At 54.3% G+C, this 23,621-nt stretch overlaps 1 protein-coding gene across 1 annotated transcript in view; it reads left to right on the top strand.

The window, feature by feature from the left end:
• CSF1R (colony stimulating factor 1 receptor) overlaps positions 1–23,621 on the top strand; it is a 30,277-nt gene continuing 6,656 nt past the window's right edge. Inside the window, exons 1-13 of the mRNA XM_022590100.2 lie at positions 1–163; positions 4,342–4,599; positions 5,034–5,318; positions 6,981–7,117; positions 7,790–7,949; positions 12,131–12,317; positions 14,690–14,805; positions 14,957–15,077; positions 15,173–15,360; positions 17,057–17,172; positions 22,482–22,608; positions 22,724–22,828; positions 23,304–23,414. Of these exons, the coding sequence (XP_022445808.1) occupies positions 115–163; positions 4,342–4,599; positions 5,034–5,318; positions 6,981–7,117; positions 7,790–7,949; positions 12,131–12,317; positions 14,690–14,805; positions 14,957–15,077; positions 15,173–15,360; positions 17,057–17,172; positions 22,482–22,608; positions 22,724–22,828; positions 23,304–23,414 (1,960 nt within the window). The 5' untranslated portion in view covers positions 1–114. The remainder of the gene's footprint in view (positions 164–4,341; positions 4,600–5,033; positions 5,319–6,980; positions 7,118–7,789; positions 7,950–12,130; positions 12,318–14,689; positions 14,806–14,956; positions 15,078–15,172; positions 15,361–17,056; positions 17,173–22,481; positions 22,609–22,723; positions 22,829–23,303; positions 23,415–23,621) is intronic.

Raw genomic sequence — 23,621 nt, 5'->3', positions numbered from 1 at the left:
GTGGAGAGGAGCTCATGTCCAGTTGTCCTGGTCCCTGCAGAGCCAGTGTCCAGGAATCTAGCTCCCTGCCCACCCCCAAGCCCTACATCGGCCTGCCGCCTTCCCCCTGAGGCCATGGGCCCAGGGACTCTGCTGATCCTGTTGGTGGCCACAGCTTGGCACGGTAAGAGCACACCTGGAGCCTTGGGGGATGGTAGGGGGTGAAGGGGATGTGACAGAGAGGGCTCCTGTGGAAGGACTCTCTCAACCCCTGCCCCTCATTGGGTGTCCCCACTTTGTGCTTCCATCTCCCCAGCCCTGGGCTGTAGGTATGTGGGTGTCTGCTTTGGAGAGGCAGTGAGGGGGAAAAGAGGGTATGAATGGGGTGGAACCAGCCTGGCCAAGGCTGTGGATCCGTCCCAGCTCAGATGTTGACTGTCCGTGTGTCCTGAACACGTCCCTGATGCTCTCAGGGCTCTTCAGTGTCCACTAAATAGTCAATAGCAGGTTGTTGGGGGCGGTGATGGACTAGAGTAAATGGTTTTCAAACTTCACCGTGCATCCATATTCCCCGGGGATCTTGTTACGGTGCAGATTCTGACTCAGTAGGTCTCGGATGTGACTTGAGATTCTGCATCACTAACAAGTTCCTAGGAGATGCCAATGCCCCTGGTCCAAACCTACACTGAGTAGGGAGGCCCCAGAGAACCCCTGATGGCTCTGCTGGTTCTGCCAGCCTGTGAATCACTAGGCAGACTAGGCAGGATCTGACTGGGAGAGGCCTGAGAGGCAATGATCCTTCCTTGGGCGGCTTGGGCAAGGGGTTAGAAGGAGACATGAGAGGCTAGCCTCCGGGCTTCCCTGGTGGCGCAGTGGTTGAGAGTCCTCCTGTTGATGCAGGGGGCGCGGGTTCGTGCCCCGGTCTGGGACGATCCCACATGCCGTGGAGTGGCTAGGCCCGTGAGCCATGGCCACTGAGCCTGCGTGTCCGGAGCCTGCGCTCCACAACGGGAGAGGCTACAACACTGAGAGGCCCGCGTACTGCGGAAAAAAAAAAAAAAAGAGGCTAGCCTTTCTGGCCCAGGGCTCAGAAGAGGTAAATTTTGGAGGAGAGAGTACAGGGCAAGAGGCTTTTCCGGGGGAAGGACAGCAAGGGTCTCCTGGGCTAGAGCTCTCCCAAACACAGGCTGCTGGGGCTCAGGATGGAGAGCTGTGGGGCAGACCCCAACCTAACTCCATCCCTCTGGCAGCAGCAGTGATGCAGGATTTCTATCTAGGAGGGTGCCTCACTGGAGGTGAGGGGCTGGGTGCTTGGCTTGTATCTACAGCTGGCCCAACAAACACATTAAATTTTATTGCTTATTTGGAGGGAGCTCAGGGAAGGATGGGGACTGTGGGTGGGGTGGGAAGGCAGCCCTCAGCTCTGGCCTCCCCACCATCCTGGGGCTGCAGGACCCTGGGGAGTGGAGTAGGTGCGTCTGGTCCCTGATGAGGAGATGGCCCACTGAAGGTCTTTTTCTGGCCCAGTCCGTCCCATTGGGCTTGCATGTCCGTTCTCTTTTGTTGAGATGTAATTTACACATAGTAGAAAGCACAGATTCTTAAGTGTACATTCGATGAGATGTGACAAGTGTACACACTTGTGTCCCCACCAACTCAGTTAAGATAGAGACTATTCCCCTCACCCTAAAAAGGTCCATGGGTTTTATTTCACTGCTTTGTCCTGTCCTCCTGCCCAGAACCTGCCTGTGGGGGACTGTTGGAAGGTAGAGGGGCTATCCAGCATCTAGCCTCAAAGGAAAGAAGAGATGGGGACAGCAGGGTGGAAACCTAAGCTTTCAGCCCAGTAGACCGGTGGTGAGTGGCGGGGGGCAGGGGGCTGCTGTGAGAAAGTTGGGGGACAGGATCAGAGCACGCTAGCGACCGGGAGAGGCTCGCCAAGAGCCTGGGCTGAGGAGGGAGCTCTGCCCCAGGCCTTGGTGTGTGCTGCGTGTGTGTGTTTTGGGGGAGAGGAGCGGAAGTTGGGGCACACCCTGGGAGCTGATGATGGAGAGGGGTCTCCCAGACAAGTGGGAGGGGGTGGGGAGGTTTGGGGAGATGAGATGGTGGGGTGAAGGGGCAGAAGGGGTCCAGCCCCAGCCCAGGGAGGATGGCCCTGAGCAGGATTTTTCTTCCTGTCAGCCAAGCCAGCAGTGGGGAGCTGGGGCGGAAGTTGAGGGTGTCAGCCCTGTCCTGCGTGAATATTTGAGATGACAGGACGAAACAAGAGAGATGCCTCTCTGACTACATTTCCAGGAGGCCGAGGCCAGAGCTAGAGGCCAGAGCAGGGGAGGGGAAGGGAGAAGGCACCTGTGAGACCAGGCGGGGGCAGAAGCAGAATACAGAATCACAGAATCTGAGACCAGGGGATGTTACAGGCATAGGCTGTGACCTTTAAAAGTTAAAAAATTCAGCTATCAGAGTGTCAGGACCAGAGGGAAGGTTAGAAGTGTAGCAGTTGAAGCCAGTAACCCAGGGCAGGAGAGTTGAGTGAGCCAGAGGCTGCATATCACCTCACTGAATCCTCCTAAGACCTCTCAGCGGTGGGAATTGGGATTCTTCTCATTGGATGGAAGAGTAGCCTGAGGGTCAGAGGTTAAGCAACCTACGCAGTTAGCAGGGGAAAACCAAGTTTTAGACCCAGGTTGGTGTGACCCCACAATCCAAGCTCTTTCCTACGATACAACCCTGCCTGGGGCGCTGCACAGCTGCAGCAGTAATAGGCCAGCACCCACTCTGTTGGGACTTGCCAACAGCCTGCCAGAAATGATGTTTGTCCCCATCCCTGGTGGTCAGCAGCACAGGACTGCTGGCTACAACCCTCAGGTGTTGGCTTTGGTAGTATTCACTCAATCCTTTATGCCAATCAGAAGCTCGGGCAGAGAGGCTGTGCACCTCTGATGGGTACAAAATGAAAACATAAGCCATCCTGATATCATTTGACAGAGAGGATCTTTCCAATTCTGGGGTCTATGGTGAGGGTGGGGTGGTGGGGCAGTGGGATGGAAAGACCTATTTAAGAAACTTTAGTGCAGGACGACGTAGAGTCCCTGAATTTACCTGGTGCCCTCAGGGCTAGCGTGTCCGTGGCCCCATCGCTGGGACAGAAGGTTTAGACTCACTAGGGGTACCTAGTGGGTCAGTGGCAGAGCCAGGACCCACAGCCTGAGATATGCCAATGCCCAGCAGGTGGTACCCCCTGTCCTGGGGGTGATGGGTTCTCTCCCCGTGGCCGGGAAGCAGAAGTGAGAGCATCGCTGGGAGAAGGGCTGCAGGCTGAGCGGAAACCGGGTCTGGGCCGGGTGCCAGCAATGTGCTTCCGCCTGCACAGGCTGGAGGGCGCCTGGCAGCCCCTCCAAGGCCTTGAATCAGCTCTCACTTCCCTCCACTGCCCCTATTTTAGGCCCTGGAAAAATGCTGACACTGCAGAGGTGATGGGCCTTCTTCCCGGAGGGCCTGAGATGAGTTTCAAGTTCTCTTTTCTTCAAGAAAATTTTCCTTAAAAGAGATTGTCTCCCTAGTAAACGCAGCAGTGCTGGGATGTCAGGGTGGGTTGCTGGGGGTGGACTAGGTAATAAACATAAGGGCTAACCTTACTGAGTATTTATATTTGGTGACAGGTGATGTTCTAAAGGCTTTCCATGCGTTTAAATCTCCTGATATCTATCCCAATAAATGGGTACAATTATGGTCCCCATTTTATAAGTGAGGAAACTGAGACACAGAGCCTCTGAACCATCTTACTGTGTTTTGGACCAGACGTCCAATGATGGGAGTGGGCACAACAGAAGACTTCTGAACCTGTCTAACTCTGCTGGGCTAAGATCCTACACCGCTTTTCTTCTTCCCCGTGTAAATTAACTCAGAGGACTCTGCCATGAACATTCCATTCATTTGTTTCTTCCTTTGCTTGTCTGAAGCCCCTTCTTTGAGCTGGGTGCTGGGCTTAGCATCAGGGATGCGGCCCACTTTGTACATGGGGCTGAAGGAGTCCACTCCTGGGGAGAATGATGCAGTCATTGCCAGTGAGACTGAGGCCAGAAGCTGGGGGAGCCCCCATGGGACAGCGGCTGGGTTGGAGGCCGAGAAATCTCCCACTACTCTTCCATCAGAGACATCAGTCCATCACGGCAGCTTTGGGCTGGGGGCCTGAGCAACTGACCAGAGAGGGGCAGGAACTTGTTCAAGGTGATCCTGCAAGTCACAGCTGAACCCCAGAACAAGCATCACCCCTGCCAGGGCAGCACCCATCTCAGAGGCAGGGTATGGCCAAGGCAGTGTCACCTCAGGCCTCAATTCTGTTTGCCACCCCCCCGTCACCAGGTCAGGGGGTCCCGGTGATAGAGCCCAGTGGCCCTGAGCTGGTCGTGGAGCCAGGCACAGCCGTGACCTTGAGATGTGTGAGCAACGGCAGCGTGGAATGGGACGGCCCCATTTCCACCTACTGGACTCTGGACGCTGATGCCCCCAGCGGCATCCTCACCACGAGCAATGCCACCTTCCTAAACACGGGAACCTACCGCTGCACTGAGCGTGGAGACCCCCTGGGGGGCAGCGCCACCATCCATCTCTATGTCAAAGGTGAGGACTGTGAGCCCACTCCCAAGAGGACTAGCCAAGCAGGTCCCACCACGAATGCGCAGGAGGGCTGGGCCCTAATGTTAACAATCACGGTAAGGCAGCTCCACATTTGCTGAGTACCTGCCACGAACAAGGACCTGTGGCAGTGCTTCTAATTGAACGTTGTCCTCACAACAACCCTGTGAGGTGGTTCTGTGATTCTGCCCATTTTCCAAAGGCTCAGAGAGGTTGAGTCATTTGCCCAAGGTCACACAGCATTAAATAGTGGGGCTGGACCTGGCTTCAGAGCCCCAAGCATCAGCTGAGCTTCCTTGGTATAGTGTGACCTCAGGCAAATGATCAGCATCTCTGAGCTTCCCTGTCACCAATGTCCAGGGACCTCTTGGCCTGGTGGAGGGAAGGCAGTTGTAACCCTGTATCCCCACGTTCCCCAGACCCTGTTCGGCCCTGGAGGGTCCTGGTCGAGGAAGTGACGGTGATGGAGGGTCAGGACGCGCTGCTGCCCTGCCTGCTCACGGACCCAGCGCTGGGGGCAGGCGTCTCGCTGGTGCGGGTGCGTGGCCGACCTGTCTTGCGCCAAACCAACTACTCCTTCTTGCCCTCGCACGGCTTCATCATCCACAAGGCCAAGTTCATCGAGAGCCAGGACTACGAGTGCAGTGCTCGGGTGGACGGCAGGATGGTGAAGTCCCTCAGCATCCGGCTTAAAGTTCAGAAAGGTGTGTGGGCCGGGAGGGACAGAGAGCTGGCACCTGGCCTGAGGGGAGGTAATGGGGGAGGGGGGGCAGGGGGGGCTTTGTTTCATCTCTTCCTCCCAATCGCGACAGAGTGATCTATGGGGCGTCTACTGGGGCAAGATGGTAAGGTGTCGGGCACAGAAAGGCAGAGCACACATAAGCCAGTGACTCGACGGGCAAGGTGGTCTCAGATCGTGAGACAGGCTGTGAAAATCATTGAGCAGGGAGATGGAATAGAGTGTGTGGGAGTGAGGGGGGTGGCTCATGGAGAGAGTGACATTTTATTTGAGCTGAAATGTGAATTATGAGAAGGTGGAAACAGAAGGTACATAGTCATGAGCTGGGAACAGGCTTCGAATGTTCCAGGAACGGAAGGAGGGCCCGAAGCTCTCCCACACTCTCAGACGTGGATTTCCCACTCAGTGCCGGTCTGGTGCTGGGCACAGGAAGGGGGGTAGTGAGCCAGGCGATGGGGCATCGTGGTGGTGGGTGCGTGGGACACCTCTCTCTGGGGGGCAAAAATGCTGGTGAAGTCTCACTCCTATTCCCCCTTGTCTCTGCTGGGATGGTGGACAGGATTCTGGTTTCTGGAAGGATTGGTATGTGTCAGCAGGACCCCAGGCTCAGAACCTGGGCTTGAGACAGGAATCAGGTACCTGTAATGAGGCCAGGGTCAGAACGGCATGGCTGACCCAAGTCCCTGTGCTCTGAGGCCACGAAACTGTCCAGGAAGTCAAAGGACCCCACCCTGTGGGCAGAGGGAGCCATGAAGGCCCTTTCCCTGCACTTTGCAGAGAGAGCCCTGGGCTCTAGTTCGGCCATGACCCTCTCAGTGACCACGGGTGAGTCCCTTAGTGTCTGGACCTTGAGGAACTGAATTAGGTTATCTTTCAACAACAGCAACAGCTAGAAATATTCATTCAGTTCCTACTATGTTTTAGGCACTGGACTAGCTGTGAGGGATAGCGCCTTCATGGATCTGACATTTACTGGGGAGACAGACGGGAGAGAAAGTCAGTAAATACCCATTGTGAAGAAATATGGGGCGGGGGGGTGGGGGATGAGGCTAATTCAGCGAAACTGTGACAGGAGGCCTCTCCGAGGAATGTCTGAGCTAAAGATCTGAGGGATGAGAAAAGGCAGGCAGTCAAAGCGTGGGAGAAGGAATTCCTGGAAGGAAGGGCAAGTGCAGAGTCGCTGGGTGGGAAAGGCTGTGCGGTGGGAAAGGCAGCTGGGGGAGTGGAGGGTGGCAGGTGTCCACGGGTCGGGAGCGGGGCCTGGGGAGGTGGGAGGGACTTCGGCTTTTATGTGTGAAGATGAGAAGCCACTGAATATTGTCACGAGAGAGAGGCATGATCCAATTTTCATTGCAAAGAGCTCCCTTTGGCCGCTGCGAGGAAGGAGGGAGGCCTCCCAGGTGCCTGAAGGGGTCCAGAGCAGAGAACGAGGGTGAGGCTGGGGAGAGGCGCTGGTGATGGAGCAAAGGGGGCTTTTCAAGGTCTATTTAGGAGACAGGACTTGTCGTGGGGAAAACTGAGGCGTCGGGGCTGCCTCCCAGGATTTGGGATGGGAGTCTGGCCCATGGCAGGAAGCAGAGTGACAGCTCTGGCCTGGATGTTCATGGGTCCCTTGCCCTGACCTCAGTCATCCCAGGACCCCCGACCTTGACACTGAAGCCTACAGAGCTGGTGCGGATTCAAGGAGAGGCTGCCCAGATCATATGCTCAGCCAGCAACGTTGATGTCAACTTTGATGTCTTCCTCCAACACGGAGACACCAAGGTCGGTCCCTGGGGAGTCTGTCCATCCTTCTGACACGCCAGGCCCTGCAGGATGCAGTCCCCAGCCCCACCTCAAGCTGGCTCTCTGGGCTGAGGGCGTGGCCCAGGCCCAGAGAGGGGAGTGGACTCACCCAAGATCTCACTGCCAGTCAGTAGCTGATCCAGAAGCAGGACTCGGGCTCGTGCCGCTAAATCTTGTGGGGGCTGGTGGGAGGAGGCAGTACTCCACCTCCTTGACCCATGACCTTTGCCCCAGCCTGTAGACAAGAGCCACATGTCAGCTCACTTCTGACTTAGCAAGGGGTTCCTAGGCCACCTCTGAAGCCCAGGAATGTAAGAATCCTTTCAGAAAAACTCTGGAGAGAGGACGGAGAGGGGCTTTTCTCAGGAGGAAATGGCATTCGGCTGCTTCTAAGAACATCCTTCCTCCTTGTGCCTACCGTGTGCCAGGCTAGCCCTGTGCCATTTGCCTGCTCCGTCTCACTTACTCTACAACCCTAAGAGCGTGGGGCCAATGTCAGTCCCATTTTGCAGATGAAGAAACTGAGGCTCAGAGTTCAGTCCCTGCCCAAGGAGAGGCAGATAGTAATTCTTAAAGGCTGAGAATTAGAAACCAGATCTTTCTAATTCCTAAACAACCTCAGTATACCATTTCCATTCCTTCTGGCTGCAGCTCACAATCTCTCAACAATCCGACTTCCATGACAACCGTTATCAAAAAGTCCTGACCCTCAACCTCGATCACGTAGGCTTCCAAGATGCTGGCAACTACACCTGCATGGCCACCAATGCCCGGGGCATCCACTCCGCCTCCATGGTCTTCTGGGTGGTAGGTAAGCATCAGGGTGGTGGGGAAGGGTCATCAGGGATCCTGGGGTGAGGGGGTGCATAAGGGGATTGAGAGAGAGGGAGCTGATGGCAGGGAAGGAGGAGACATTGTTAGAACAGCTCGCTAGAATCCCCTTTTTCTGGACCTGGTTAAGGAGCCATGACACTGACAGCCCTCCCAGGTCCCCCGCCCCCCGCCCCAGAATCCCTCCCTCCCGCCTTGGAGGTCCCACAGTGCATGGCTGCATCTCATTCCAGCATCATTAGTTCTGTTTGGGGATTGGTGTCCAGTAGCTCCCTCCTGGGCTTCACTGTTCACTCATTCATTCCTTCCTCCATGCCTGGGAAACCCACATCACAGAGACACGTGAACAGACAATGACCACCGAGTGCGGTCATGGGGGAAGTATGGGGTGTCCTGGGAACACCAAGCAAGACCCCCAACCAAGGCTTGGAAAAAGTGGCCTCTAAGCTGGGACCAGAAGAATGGAGGTGGGTTAGCCAGGCAGAGGGGTGGAAAAGGAAGGGGAACAGCACTGCTGGCAGAGGGAACAGCATATGCAAAGACGCAAAGGCGAAGAGAGCAAGAGCATGTGAGACATCCAGAGAAGCTGACAACAGCAGGGACGTGAAGGGGAGGCAGGGGTGGTCACAGGAAAGCAGTGCTGAAGGTAGTATCTGAGGGCAAATTGGGTGGAGAGTTTGCATCGTATCCGGTGGAGGTCGTTAAATGTGTTAAGAGGAGAGTCATGAGATCAGATTGCACAGAGGGTCCACTGTGTGGTGGTCAGGAACCCACACTCCTGGGGCACATTCCAACCCGGCTCCACCAATGACTTAGGCAGGTTCCTTACTCTGTTTCCCCATCTGCAAAATGGGGATGCTAACAGTAACTGTCTCATAGGATTGCTGTGAGAATTAAATGAATATGTGAATATATATATATTTGAAGTACCTAGAATAGGACCTGGCACACAGTAAATGCTAAATGTGCATGAGGAGATGTTATTTGAGAAGGCTCAGCCCTACGCCGTGTGGATTGGACGGGAGACTAGAGCCTGGAGACCCATGAGGGCGGTTAATGCAGTGGTCCAGGCTAGAGATTGCGAAGGGTGCTGGACCACGGCAGCGGCCCAGGAGAGTCTGTCATCCAGAACGATTTCGGAGGGATGATGGGCCAGACTTGGTGACTGCTGGGATGAAGGGGTGAAGGATAAAGGAGCCAAGATGACTCCCGGGTCTTTGAACAGAGTGATTGGGTGAGAGGCAGCAACAGCCACTGGGCTGAGAATCCAGAGCTAAGGGGAGTTTCTTCAAGGTGCGGACAGGCTCTGAGTCATTTCAGTCTGGCCACACCTCGTGTGTTAAAAGTTATGGGAGCCCGAGGGGAGGCGGGGAGGGGGGAGCATGAGAATCACTACCCTCACAGCACAAACAACGCATTAGGCTTACAGAAGTACCTAAGCTCTGCTGTGGGCCCATCCTATGCTGGGAGCTTTGAGGGCTAAGGCAGGAGAGGAGAGCGTTGAACCGTCTCCCAGTTTTGGATTCTAATCCTATCGTTTTCTAGTGCAGACATACAGTAGTCACTCAGTAGATGTTTGTTTTCCTTCACACATCTGTCCGGATACTTCTCAATGCTGAGAATACAGCTACAAATGAAAGAGATAGAAAAACCCCTACCCACTTGGAGTACTCTTGTTGGGAGAAGACAGCAACAAGCAAAATAAATTATAAAAAAGCAAATCAGTTTGATAGGGTTTTCAGTTTAAAATAGGGTGATCATCAAGGAAGATCTTACTGGGAAGCTGACATTTGAGCAAAGACTTGAGGTGGGTGAAGGACCAAGCCATGTAGAATCTTGGAGAAGAGAGCTTCAGGCAGAGGGCAAGCAATGTTGTTAAGGCAGGTCCATGCTCACCACATGCAAGGAGCAGGTCAGCCAGTGTGACTGGGCTGGAGCTCAAGAGGAAGAGCGGTAGAAGTTGAGGTCAGAGGTGAAGGGGAAGGTCCCCGTAGGCCAAGGTGAGGACTTGGGCTTTTCCTCTTGAGAGAGATGGGGTGCCATTGGAGGGTCTGAACCAAGGGGGGACATCATCTGACTTGGAGGTAACAAAATATAACATGGCTTTCTGGTGCTCTGTTGAGGACTGTCTATAGGGAGATGAGGGTAGAAGCAGGGAGACAGGAGGCTACTGCTAGTCTGAGCTAGAGGTGATGGTGTGGTAATGGTGGAGGTGGTGGGAAGTGACTGGAGTTTGGATGGCTGGCTGGCTGGCTGGCTGGCTGGCTGGCTGGCTGGCTGGCTAAGGGGAGAAGAGAGAAGAAAACAGCCTTGCCCTAAAAGCTCACAAACTCAGAGAAGACAGCTACCTAAAGGAGGAACCAGATACATGAAGTAGTGTAGATGTGGTGCCTAATGAATGTGTCATCTCAAAGGGCAGCAGAGGGCACCATGCTAAGTGAAATAAGTCAAAGACAAATATTGTATGATATCACTTATATGTGGAATCTAAAAAAGTACCACAAACGAATGACTATAACAAAAAAGAAGCAGTCTCACAGATATAGAGAACAAACTAGTGGTTACCAGTGGGGAGAGAGAAGGTGGGAGAGGCAGTATAGGGGAAGAGGACTAAGAGGCACAAACTACTATGTATAAAATAAATAAGCTACAAGCATATGTTGTACAACACAAGGAATATGGCTACTAATTTATAATAACTATAAATGGAGTAAAACTTTTAAAAATTGTGAAGCACTCTGTTGTAGACCTGAAACTTATCAAACATTGTACATCAATTATACCTCAATTTTAAAAAAAAAAAAAGCAACAGGAATCCAGAGGAAGGAGAGCTCCCTTTAGCCTGGAGTGGATGGGTGGAGTCTCCCTAATGGGTACAAGTCTTGGAGAATGAGAAGGATCTAAATAGAAGAGAGGAAGAATATGGGGTTCCTGGTGCAGGAAATGACTTGAGCACAACATCCAAGGTTGGAATGACTGTGGTGTGTTCAGGGGACATGAGAACATCGAGATGGAGAATTGTGTGTGTGTGTGTGAAGTGGGGACGTGGCTAGATGGGCATAGGAAGACTTGAATGAGAAGGGCCTTGAATGCCAAGCTGAATAGTGGAGGTGATGGGTAATCACAGGGAGCTTTCTGAGCAGGAACAACACAGGGTAGAAGAGTGAATTTTAGGTTTCATAGAATTGAGTGAGAAGAGGAGCCCTGAGAGATCATCTGGTCTTTTTGCAAAGCCTTGGGATTTTAAGAGGGTATTAGAGTAGCTTCCATGAGAGGCAAAGAGAGGCTGAATGGATGGGGGTTTTTGCACCTCTCCTTTGCCTACAATTCAATCAGAGCAGCTTGATTTTAATTCATGCATTTACTTAGAAGAAACCAGCCAAGACTCTTTCAGTTATAGGTACTAGAAATCAACTCAAACTGGCCTAATCAAAAGAGGAATTATAGCTAAAACCCCCATGTATATGAGCTTCTGGTTTCGTTAGATTTAGGTGTTCAGGTGTGGACAAGAATCTGTTGCTTCCCAACTCTTAGCTCTTTATTTTTCTTGCGGGGCAGCACCAAGTTTGGAAACCCCAGTGGAATGAAAGCTTCTCTTTCCCTCGAGTGCCAACAAAAATTATGGAAATTAGAGTCATGGACTCACATGCCTAGCCCCAAAATCAATCACTGGTCCCAAGGGGACAGATTACCCTGATTGGCTGGCCTGGATCACGTGCCCACTTTAGAGCTGGATATGGAAGCTGCATTGACTATACTACTACTGAAAAAAGGGGAAATGGGTGAGAGCGTATGGAAAAAAAAAACCAGACTTTTTTTTTAACTGCTAGAAAAATTTCCATAAAGTTATAACAACATAGATATATTCAATCTCTTGGTTATATAAATAAAGATGTAGAGGTGCCAAGGAGGATAGGAATTTGCCCAAGTTGTCCCAGGAACTCAGTGAAGAAGAGAAGAGTTTGGAGCCCTGGGGGTGGTGGGAAAAGAGATGAGAGAGGGCAAGTCTGGGTTATGGGCAGAGTCTGTGTGCCTGGCACATGGTAGGTGCTCAGGGAGGGCCCAGATGAAAGACGGGCTCAATGGGTGGATTGCTAAATGAAAACACACACTGGGGTATCTTCCCACTAATGCCAGATCTCTGTGCATTCTGCTTTCCAGACAGTGCCTACTTGAACTTGACCTCTGAGCAGAACCTCCTCCAGGAGGTGACCGTGGGTGAGAAGATAGAACTCAAAGTCAAGGTGGAGGCCTACCCAAGCCTGCAAAGTTTTAACTGGACCTATCGGGGACCCTTCCTTGGCCACCAGCCCAAGCTCAATTTTGTAACCAACAAGGGCACATACAGGTATCACCTATTAGCTCGCATCCACATAGCCCGCAGCCAGATGGAGCAGTTCAGCCGGGAGTCAGGACACTTGGGTCCTATCTCAACCTTGCTGCGTGACCTGGAGCGAGTCCTTTCCCGTTTCTAGGTCTCATTTTTCTTGACTATGTCGAACCTCGATATCAGTCATCAGCGTCTGAGATGTAGATCAAATTAGTGTATCCCTCTGTCCTATATCCTTGGAAAATCCAATGTCCTCTTCATGAATTCTACCATTTCTTGGGGGCATGCATTCTGATGGTCACCCAAGGTCTCGATCTTATGCCTCCTCTTTTGTGACTAATCCAAATGCAGAAGACACCCCCCCATGATTTCCACTCATAGTCACACACCTAATAGCAATCGCACGACGTATCTGCCACATACACAGGTTTGGGGAATAGAGGGAATTAACATCTCTCAGTCACAGATACATCAGAAGTTCTTTAAAAGCCTGTGGTCATCCACCCCTGAGAATTTCTCACCAGCTGTGCTCTTCTCCACAGGCTCAGAGCTCTTCTTATAGAGTGCCGTGTGACTCTGCATCCTCCCGTCTCTCCACTCCCAGAATCCTGCTCATCCCACATGCACAACATTTTAGAAATCTCTTTTTCTTGTCTCCTGTGGACTCTGTCCTCGGGGTCTTACTTCCTCATCCAAAGTGACCTAACCCCAGGTAGTTTTCTAAACAAGAGAGTTTCTTCCCCAAGGAGGAACACTGATACCAAGTGTGAAAATAATAATTTCTTTACCCTGTTCTATTTGAATGAGAGAGTACAGCTCCATCAAGGACAGCAAATATGTGGTGTGCGTGTGATAACTTCCCCTCCCTCACTCGTGACAGAGACCCCTAATTGATTTTTTTTTTTTTTTTTTTGCGGTACGCGGGCCTCTCACTGCTGTGGCCTCTCCCGTTGCGGAGCACAGGCTCCGGACGCGCAGGCTCAGCAGCCGTGGCTCACGGGCCCAGCCACTCCGCGGCATGTGGGATCTTCCCAGACCGGGGCACGAACCCGTGTCCCCTGCATCGGGAGGCGGACTCTCAACCACTGCGTCACCAGGGAAGCCCCCTAATTCATTTTTGAACCCTTTCCTAATTCATTTTTGAACCCATCCTGCCAGATGCAGCCTCAGAGTCCTTCTCAACACAGTCTCTAGGCTATATTTCCATCATAACTGGCTCATGAGAGGAGACCTGTTTGCCATCCCTGGGCTAGATAATCCCTAGACATCTTCCAACTCCCAAATTCTCTGGAGTTCTCTTCCTAGCTCCAGAAGCCCAAAGCTCTTTGATTCCTGGATTCTTGTGTTGTCGATCATCAGAATCAACAAGGATGTTCCCTTGTCCTTATCTTCCTCTTCCCAGTTCCCTTCTTGTCCTTTCCGGCCAGGATTTCTAGCTTCCCCTCGTCTAAAGCAGAAGTTCTGAATCTGGAGTCTGCAGACCCCTGGAAGGAGGCTGGTCCATGGATAGGTTTCAGGGGTCTGTAAGCGACAGGGACACTGTGGAAAGGAACCAGGGAGATGCCCTCAAACATAGTAATCTGGGGCCATTCAGCACAGGGCAGATAAGCGTGGGCACCAAACAGCCCACGTGATAGGTGTGTTCATAATGGTGATTTTGACTCATGCAGAAAGTTAAATTCTTTCAGTTTAAGAAGGACATGTTAGTTATCTCAAGGATTGCTCTCTGAATACCATGGGGTTTAGTCTAGTAATGGCTGCAGATATTTTCCAGTGAAGAGACAAGTGCCTACAATGAGTCAGGCACTCTATCAGGCACTCTGAATATATATCCCTTTAGTCCTTAGGTTGAGTGTGTGGATTAATTACTGTAAGTGTCACCCTTACAGAAAAGGAAGCAAAGGATCAGAGAGGTTAAGTACTTGTCTAAGGTCACACAGCTAGGAAATGGCAACATTAGGACTTGAGCCCTGTTCTCTGGAGCCCATGGCTACATCCTGCCTCTCTCCCCTCTTAAGGTCCCTCTTGGCAGGGTTGGCGCTTTAGGGATGGAAGCTGACCTGGGTGCTAGCGTCTTCAGCAAGGATTGTTTAGCCCAGTGATGGTGGTGAAAGTAGGTACATTCATTGGGACCTGTGATGTGCCTCCCAGTGTTGGCATTTTACAGACATCACATCTACTAAACCTCAGAACAAAAGCGCTTTACGGATGAAAGAAGCAATTAAGGGAATCGGGTTGGGGGTTTTTGCGTGTCTCAGGGGCACTCAGACTGGGTACTTGGTTCAGCCAAGACCTTTGTGCCCCGGACACTTTACCAAAAATAAATCCCTTATAAGGTGGTTGTCTGAGCCCACTGTCCTCACCCCAGATGGCCTGCTCCTCTCATGCAGGTACACCTCCACCCTCACCCTGCTTCGCCTGAAGCCCTTCGAGGCCGGCCACTACTCCTTCCAGGCCAGAAATGCCAGAGGCGAGGAGACCCTGACCTTTGAACTCACCCTTCTATGTGAGTGATGGAGTGGGGCTGGGGACATGGGGTTCCTGAGGCTGCCGGGATGGCTGGGCTGGTGGAGAGAAGACTCAGTGTCGGGTGGTCAAGCCAGGAGGCGGGCCTCTGGGGCTGACTCCTCCCTCCTTTGCCCCTCCCTCTACCTCAGACCCCCCAGAGGTAGAGGTCACGTGGACCCTCATCAACGGCTCTAAAACCCTGCTCTGTGAAGCCTCAGGGTACCCCCAGCCCAATGTGACGTGGGTGCAGTGCAGGGGCCACACGAACAGGTAAGCGGGCTCTGGTTGCCTTCCTCACCTGGGCGCAGGGGCTGGGGCAGGGGTCGGGCACCCTGAAACTCTGAGCCACACTCTGTTCTTCCCAGATGTGATAAGACCCAAGTGCTGGTCCTGGATGACCCAAACCCTGAGGTCCTGAGCCAAAAGCCCTTCCACAAGGTGACCGTCCAGAGCCTGCTGGCCACTGGGACCTTGGAACACAACAGGACGTACGAGTGCAGGGCCTACAACAGCCTGGGGAACAGCTCCCAGGCCTTTGGGCCTGTCTCTGTAGGTGAGCCTTTGACCCGCCTGCTCCAGGCCAAGATGGGAAGGAGGCCCAGGAAACTGCCCCACAGCCCCACCCCTGGGAACCAAGGGCCAGAGTTCCAGTGCCAAGCAGATCCCAGCCATACAGAGTTCTAGCTCTCTGCGTGTGACTCCAGGGCCCCTCCTGACCAAAGCTCTCCTGAAGTGGCGAGATGGGGGAGTCTAGAACCCGTGGGGCTGGAAGTAGTGGGGAGAAGGGCAGAGGGGATGCAGACGTGAGATGCAGAGAGAAAGCAGCTTGAAGCAGCCACAGCCTTATCTGGCCCCTCTCCTCATATTCCTGCACTTGAACTGACTCATTAGTTCACAAGTGTGTATTTGGGACTCACTTCGTGCAGGGAGCAGTGCCTCCCCGGAGCGTAGTCTGGTGATGTGAGCAGGCGACAAATGAACAGTCCCCTCACCCCCTCCCCCAATCCCAGGGCCGGCCTTGACGGCCTTCTCCATCCCTCCCAGATTCCCTTCCTGCCAGAGACACAGTCCTATCCATTCAGGGCCACTGTCCAGGGCGGGGGTCACTAACGCAGCTGCATCATCCATCTAGAGGAAGAGGCATCTTTCTCTGCGTTGCACAAAGGCTGCATGTGGGTTAGTTCTCTGATTCTGAGAGGCCCAAGGCTGCACAGGCCCACAGAACCCTCAGGCCTCTAAAAAGCAGATTCAGCACCCACTGTGTGCCAGGCCCTGGTGAGGCTCTCTGGGCCCAGAGAGGACAGAGTGGGAGCCTCTGCCTGGCTCACAGGGGGCCCGCAGGTGCCCCAGCTGCTGGCCTTGAAGCAAGTGGGGCTGAGGCCCGATTCCACATGCCGCTGCCTTGGCTGCTCTGTCTTGCAGCTGGTGGTCGTATATCACAAATAATAAAGCCAACATTTTCTTGAAGGCTTACACTGCGCCAGGTATCATGCTAAGCCCTTTGCAGGCATTATTTCAATGAACTCGCCCACCCCTAGGAGGTTAGTCCAGTCTTCCTTCCCCCTTGGGGCATGATGAACCTGAGGCTTAGAGAGAAGTCACAGGTTCAACTGTCACACCTCCTAAGTGGCAGAGGTGAGGCTGGGCCTCAGACTCATGCTGCTGATCTGGGCCAGGAGGTGGAAATTATGTCCTTCCAAACACATCAAGGGAACTAGGGCTGTTGATCTGGGAAGAGGAGACCCCGGGTCCATGAACCTGGCTTTCAGACTCCCAGAAGGGCTGTGTAGTCCCAAAGGGCACTCGGGGAAGCTGCAGGGAAATGCTGGGGAGGCAGATTTCAGTCTAACCTCTAGAAGGTCTTTCCATCCGAGCTGGCCGGAGGTGTAGGTGCTAAGTCTCCACACTGGGGGAGTGTTCAAGTCATGGCTGAGCCCCAGGCCAGGCTGCTGCAGAGGCTCCTTGCACGGGCAGTGGGTGGGCTGTGTGACCTGAGGGGCTCCGCTGGCCACAGAGGCTGCGAGTCTGGGCAGGGTTTGGAGCTGGTCACGAGAAGTGCTAGAGAGGTGGTCCTCCCTGCCCCCGGCTGGGGGAGGGTCTACGGGCTTCCTGCTGAGAGGACTCCTCGTTCAGTCAGTAAGAATTTATTGGGCACCTACTGAGTTCCGGGCAACTGGCCTGTTCCAGTGGGGAGCAGGTGGTCTCAAAGGCCCTTTCTGCTGCTCACTCCTCTGCCCCACCCTTTCCAGGAGCCTACACGCAGCCCCTTGATGAGCCCCTCTTCACGCCGGTGCTGGTGGCCTGCATGTCCGTCATGGCCTCGCTGCTGCTGCTACTCCTGTTGCTTTTGTACAAGTACAAGCAGGTGAGCCTGGGCAGGGCTGGGGGGCGGCCAGGCACCCGAGTGAGCCAGACCCTGGGGCAGTGCCCCCAGGCTGTGTGGATCCACCCTTCAGCCCCTGTGAATACGAATTCATCTGTCAGCCAGTCATTGAACCAACAGCTCTTTAACGGGCGCCTGCTGTAAGCCAGTGTCAGTGGCTGGGTGAGCCAAGACTCGGAGCCTCTGAGGTTTTGCCCTCGTAGAAGTCTCTGTCTAGTGAGCTAGACGGTTGCTAATCGAATAGCCACGGAAGTGAGGGCGTGGATCACACAGAGAGAGATGCTACGGGGAGAGCCGTGGCCGTTGGGGAGAGCATGAACATGGGAACTTGTCCCAGCTGGGGGCTTCCAGGGACACAGAGAGGGTATCATGGGGCCAGGCCTGTGTCTCTGTCAGGTGGCAGGTAAGTTAGTGGAGGGGAAGGCCTGACCGTCATCGTCCTCGTCATCATTTAATATGATTATCAAGTCTGCCGTTAATTGCACGTTGACGTTTAGTGCACTGCCTGTCACTCTGAGTGCTCAGTGAGTGATGGCGATTTTAGGGGCATTGTTACGAAGCATGTTACCTACATCCCCTCATTTACTGACCTCAACAACCATGGCATGTGGGTAGTATCACTACCCCATTTTACAGAGTTGGAAGCTGAGGTTCTGAGAGGTTGAGACAGTTGCCCTAGTCTACAGCCGGTCAATGGCAGAGGCTGGTTTTTTAAAAGCCATTTTGTAAACCCATGGAATCATCTTATTTTACCCTCAAAACAATCTAGAGGCAGGGACTAGAGCAGTCAGCATTTTACAGTAAGGAAGCAGGCTCAGCAAGGTTGAAGGACCCGCCCAAGAGTCCCAGTTGCCTCGCACCCCAGAGCCTGTGGCCTCCACCACTTAGCCTCCCTGCCTCCCTACATAAAAGACTACTTCTGGTGCAGTCAGGCACTGAGAGGGCCAGGCCAGAAGGCTGTGGGAGGCCAGAAGTGGAGGGATCTTTTCTGGCTGGCAGGGAAGGGAGTCTGCTTGGAGGAGGTGGCTTGGCGTGGGTGGGACAGGCCTTGGAGAACGGGGCAGGCAGCCAGGGGGAGATGAGATTCAGGGAAAGGATGTCTCTGGGGGAGAGGGCGCTGTGTACAAAGAGGCAGGTGGGGAGAAGACCAAGGTGAGTTCCGGAAATACTGATGCCTGGAAGAGGACCCAGGTGGGGACAGGTTGGGGGTGTGAGGGATTGGACCCCATCCTGTAGGTTCAGCAGGTGTGAACAAGGGAGTGAGGTGAGTTAGGGGTGAATAACCCACCTTGTGGGTTCCTCTGCTGCCTTCTCTTCCCCACACCTGCCTTGTGGGTTTTAGTGTGAGTAGAGGACTTGGAGTAGATAGGTAGGTGGTACGTGGGGGGTGCCCCAGGGGCCCACGGGGTGCCCGGTGCTTATGTCAGCACGCAGCATGAGGAGGCAGCTCTGAGTGCAGAATCCAGGGCCCCAGGTCAAGTCTTCAGGGATCTGGGTCCTGCTCGGACACTGGTTTGCCATGAGACCTTGGCTGGGTGACTGCCCTCTTTGGGCTTCATGCAACCTTGGTGGGTGGACTGCCTGCTCTGGGCCTCATTTTCCCCACCTGTTCATGGTGGGGTGGGTGACCTTTACAGCCTCCTCCTGTGACATGCCAAGAGGCTGATGGTCTAGTTTAAGAGCCAAGGGTTGGGAGTTGCATGGATCTGGGTCTGAATCTTGGATGGGCCCAACCTCAGACAGCCCTCCAATCCCAAGATGCACGAGCTATCTTGAGTTTCCCAGCCAACTTCCTCCTGGGTCCAGGGTGTGCAGCATCCGTTCGGAGCACTGTCCGTGCCCACCACCCTGCTAAGTCCTCTACACGCCGTCACCTCGGTGAACGTTCAGCACAGCCTGGTGCGGCGGCTGCCATTATCAACACCATTTCACAGATGGAGAGACAGAGGCTTAGAGACACCAATTTTCCTAGAGTCCTAGAGCCTGGCAAGGCGGGATTCAGACCCAGATCCATCCAACTCCGCCCACCTCCGGGGACAGGACTTCACTCACTGTTGTGGCCTCCCGTTCCTTCTCTGTGCAGCTCTGTTGCAAAGTTCTTCCTTATATGGAGCTGAAAACAGCCTCTCCGTCCCCACAGAGCTGCCTCCTCAGCCCTGCAGAGATTCTAGAGAAGGGCCCAGTTCCCCTCCAGCCCTTTCTGCCTTGGGCCGCCCAGCCCCCTTGGCCTGCCATGGTTTGGGGACACCTTACGCTCTCTTCACGGGGCCACTTTTGGAACATGTACTCTGGTCACCTCTTATCCCATTTACGAAACTGAACTGGCCCCTGAGCTGACCCGAGGCCAAGAGAAGGAGGACATCCCAGGGGTCAAGATGGCCACGCCCTGCCTCAGGGCTTGTTGTCCAAGTGTCCTCTGCTCTGCTCCACGGGGTTCTGAGTCTTGCCCCTTCACTGGGGACTCAGCCTGGCTTGTCCTCACTACTCAGGCCTGAGGGGAGGGGTGGCCCCGCTTGGGGGAAGGGTTCCTTCTGTCTCAGGGCTGACTCATCGCCTTTCTGGCCCCCAGAGAGACCACAAGGGGGGCCAAGGGGGAAGAGAAAAGGGCAGGAGTCAGCAGGCTGGAAGGAGGAAGGACATGGGGAAGAAAGGATGATGGTGATGGGGAGGACCGAAGGAGACGGGGGAGCCACTGGAGAGGCTGGGATTCTGGGGGTTGGAACTGAGCTCTGGGGATTGGGAGGTATATGGGGGAAGCACAGGAGGGTCCCCAAGATTTCCAGTGGAAACTGTTCAGATCTCCCCCTTCCTGAGACAGGAAACATCTGCCCACCCAAAACAGCAGGCCTGGATGGGGAGTTGTGGGGACTTTGATGATTCCATGCCTACCTCGGTCGCCAAGGGGAAGTGGCCTGGGCCTGCTGTGAGGATTAAGTGAGATGACGCACGTTGAGTGTGGAGCCCAGCACCCGCTCACAGGAAGTGCTCGGGAGACGCTCACTGATAGCATTATATTCCGAGGCTGCCCATCCTGGCCTCCCCATTAGGGTTCTCCTTCAGAGGAGAGGCCCCTCTGGGTAGAAGCCCCCGGGAGTTACACAGGAGCCCTGTCTAGGGATAGCAGAGGCTGAGCAGAGCTAGTGTCTGCTTTCCAGGAAGAGGGGTGGGGATGCCTGAGGCAGGCGTGGGAGAGCTGCGTCGTCCTCCAGGTATCAGGTCTGGGATTCAGAGAGAGAGAGCTGAAGTTCCAGCCAGATAGCCAGCTCGCGGTGGGCTGGGGAGGGGCTGACTCGGGCCCAGCTGCGGGGCCAGAGGAAGGAGAAGTGGCGGGGGGGATAAAACAGCCGTCACCACAGTGGCTCCTGGAGATGGAAGTGGCCAGGCGAGGTCAAGGAATCCCTCCCGGTTCTGTGTCCATCCTTTGTGTTGGGAGGGCACCCCCACACAGGGTTTGAATCCTCTGACACTCAGGAGGTCCTCTTCCTGTCCCGTTTCAGACTGTCTGCTGAAACTGTAACATGGATGTCCTTAGGTTCACCGCTAGTCTCTCGTCCTGAATCAGGACCTGGAAATTCTTCCTCATGTCTAACTGCAGTCTTTCCCCCTGAACTACCATCTGGAAGTCCTTCCCTATGGCTATCTGGAGTCTTTTCCCTTAACCTGGTGAGACTTGTCACCCTCCTCCCCAGCACCCACTTTAGCTCCCCCTGCCCGAGTTGGGTGCCCCATGTAGGAGCCCAGCTGCTAATCACAGCCCAGCTGGCCCCTGTCCCCCACAACTGACCGGAAAGAGAGCTGGACTGCTGACCCGAGGCCTCAGTGTCCTCCACCGCCCCAGCCCAGCTTCCACTTTCCACCTAAACTCTGTCTGCTATCAGCACTTCTCATGGGTACCCCTGGCATGATGCCCCCATGCAGCTGCCACCAGGGGCAGGAAAGAGAGAGGCAACCACTCCTCCTCAGCTTAGGCTCTGCCGCCAGCTGGCTGGTTGGAACAGCACGGAGAGGCTGAGGGGAATGCGGGTCCTCCAGATGCCCGCTGTCTTGTACGTGGGGTCTCTCTCTGTTGGTCCTTTAGCAATGGAGAGTCGGGTGCATCACTCGCCTGCATCGAGCCTCAAAGGGTTCACCTTGGGCTTAGAGAACTCATTGCAGCCCTCAAGACTTTCCCGCCTCCAGAACTGCCCCCCGCTCCCCTCCAGCCACACGGCACCTTCCAGTCCCTTAGGCTCGCCAAGACCTTTCCCACCCCCAGGCCTCCACTCCCTGCACCCGCGAAGTGCTTCCCCTGCTGCTCACGTGGCCAGCTCCCTCTCGCCTCCTCAGGGGCCCTCCCTGACTTGTGTTCAGTTGTCCCCGGCGCTCTCTGTCCTATTACTTTGCTTTCTTATCTCCATAGCACTATTCGAAAATTTCCTACATATGTATCTGAGTTGATTGTCCGTCTTAGCAACTAGAATGCAAACTCCAGGGGACAGGGACTCTTGTTTTGTCAAACTCTGAATCAACGATGCCTGAAACAAATAGGTACTCGGTGAAATATTTGGATGGGAATAATATTCAGCCTTAAAAAGGAAGGAAATGCTGACATAGGCAACAACATGGACGAACCTTGAAGACATCATGCTAAGTGAGATAAGCCAGTTACAAAGGGACAGATCCTGCATGATTCCAGTTCAGTAAGGTACCCGGAACAGTCAGATGCATGAGATAAGTGGCTGGGGGCTCGGGGGAGGGGGTAACAGGGAGTTGTTGTTTAGTGAGCACAGACTTGCAGCTTTTCAAGATGAAAAGAGTTCTGGAGGTTGGTTGCACAACAGTGGGACTGTATATAACACTAATGAACGGTATACTCAAAACTGGTTGGGATGGTAAATTTTGTTCTTACCACAAGTGAAAATAAAACAAACAAGTAATAATTGGATGGGAGGATGGATGGATGCATGGATGGATCTACAGTTCCACCCTCCCTCCTGGCTCAGGAATTACCACATTATCAGAGCTGTCAAAACCCTCAGAGGTGGTCCTGTCCAAATCTTTCAATACACAGGTAGGGAAACTGAGGCTTGGAGAATGGACGGTCCCATGGTAAGGCCAAGCCAGGCAGGGACGGGGCTCTCGGTGCCGTGGGCATGAGATGACACAGCCCCTCTCACCATGTCGCAGGCCACACCGACCTCCTCCCGCTGTGCGGTGGGACTGCCCAGCCCCTGTCCTCCCGGGTCGGGATGATGTCCAAGATCCACCTGCCAGGCCCAGCTGACCCATGCCTCCTCCCTCTCCCTCTGCAGAAGCCCAAGTACCAGGTGCGCTGGAAGATCATTGAGAGCTACGGGGGCAACAGCTACACCTTCATCGACCCAACCCAGCTGCCCTACAACGAGAAGTGGGAGTTCCCCCGGAACAACCTGCAGTTTGGTGAGCCAGGGTCTCAGCACCCAACACGCCCTCCTGTCACAGGGCCAGCGTGGGTGGCAGGGAGCCTGTGGGTCCTTAGGTGCCCCGGGACCTAAGCAGGCTTTGTGTGTGGCAGGTAAAACCCTTGGAGCAGGCGCCTTTGGGAAGGTGGTAGAGGCCACGGCCTTCGGTCTGGGCAAGGAAGATGCTGTTCTGAAGGTGGCTGTGAAGATGCTGAAGTGTGAGTGCAGAAAGCAGGTTTGGGGTAGAGGGTAGGAGGTGGTATATGCCAAGGGAGGTATATGCCAAGGGCATCACCCTCATTTTCGGCCTGTCAGGGCCTGTGGAACAGAGCCCGGGATCGGGGGTGAGGACTCTTGGCTTCCTTTGTGAGCTCCCGGCTCCCTCTAACTCCTGGGTGTGGAAGGGCTTCTGCCTGAGCCTCGAAGGGGCTCAGGTGCACAGAGGCCATCCTGGCCTATGGCCTGGCCACAGGTTGGTCTCCTGCCACCCAAAATCAGCTCAGTAACAGGCCACCTCTCCTCTCTCTCTCCCCGTAACTCCCATCGTGTGTCGTCATTTCTCCTGCCTCTTTCGGCTTCTGATTGCTTTGGGGCTCTGGGTCCCCTCTGCTTTGCTCCCCTGGGCGTCTGTGTGCATGGCTCTCCATGTCCTGCCCTTTCTCTGTCTGTGGGACCTGTGGCCCCATCTCCCAGCCACGGCTCACGCTGACGAGAAGGAGGCCCTCATGTCGGAACTGAAGATCATGAGCCACCTGGGCCAGCACGAGAACATAGTCAACCTTCTGGGAGCCTGTACCCACGGAGGTAAGGGGCCCTGGCAGGCATGGGGGCCCATCGTGGTGGGGCCTCTTGGGTGTCTGAGGGTCCCAGGGCTACCTCACTCCATCTTCCCCTTCCCGTCTCCACAAAGTGAAGGTGGGATCCCTGTCTCAGCAACCCCTGAATTCCTAGGCCAGATGCCTGGACTGGTCAGAAGCTGCTTATGGATGACAGGCAGTTCTGTGAGATCTG

This window comes from Delphinapterus leucas, chromosome 3 (assembly GCF_059928025.1).
Source record: "Delphinapterus leucas isolate spDelLeu-1000000601 "Yukka" chromosome 3, BTC_Dleu_Yukka2, whole genome shotgun sequence".
Lineage (NCBI taxonomy): Eukaryota > Metazoa > Chordata > Mammalia > Artiodactyla > Monodontidae > Delphinapterus > Delphinapterus leucas.
The sequence above is the reverse complement of the archived record's forward strand: the minus strand, read 5'-3'. Positions and strand labels throughout refer to the sequence as shown.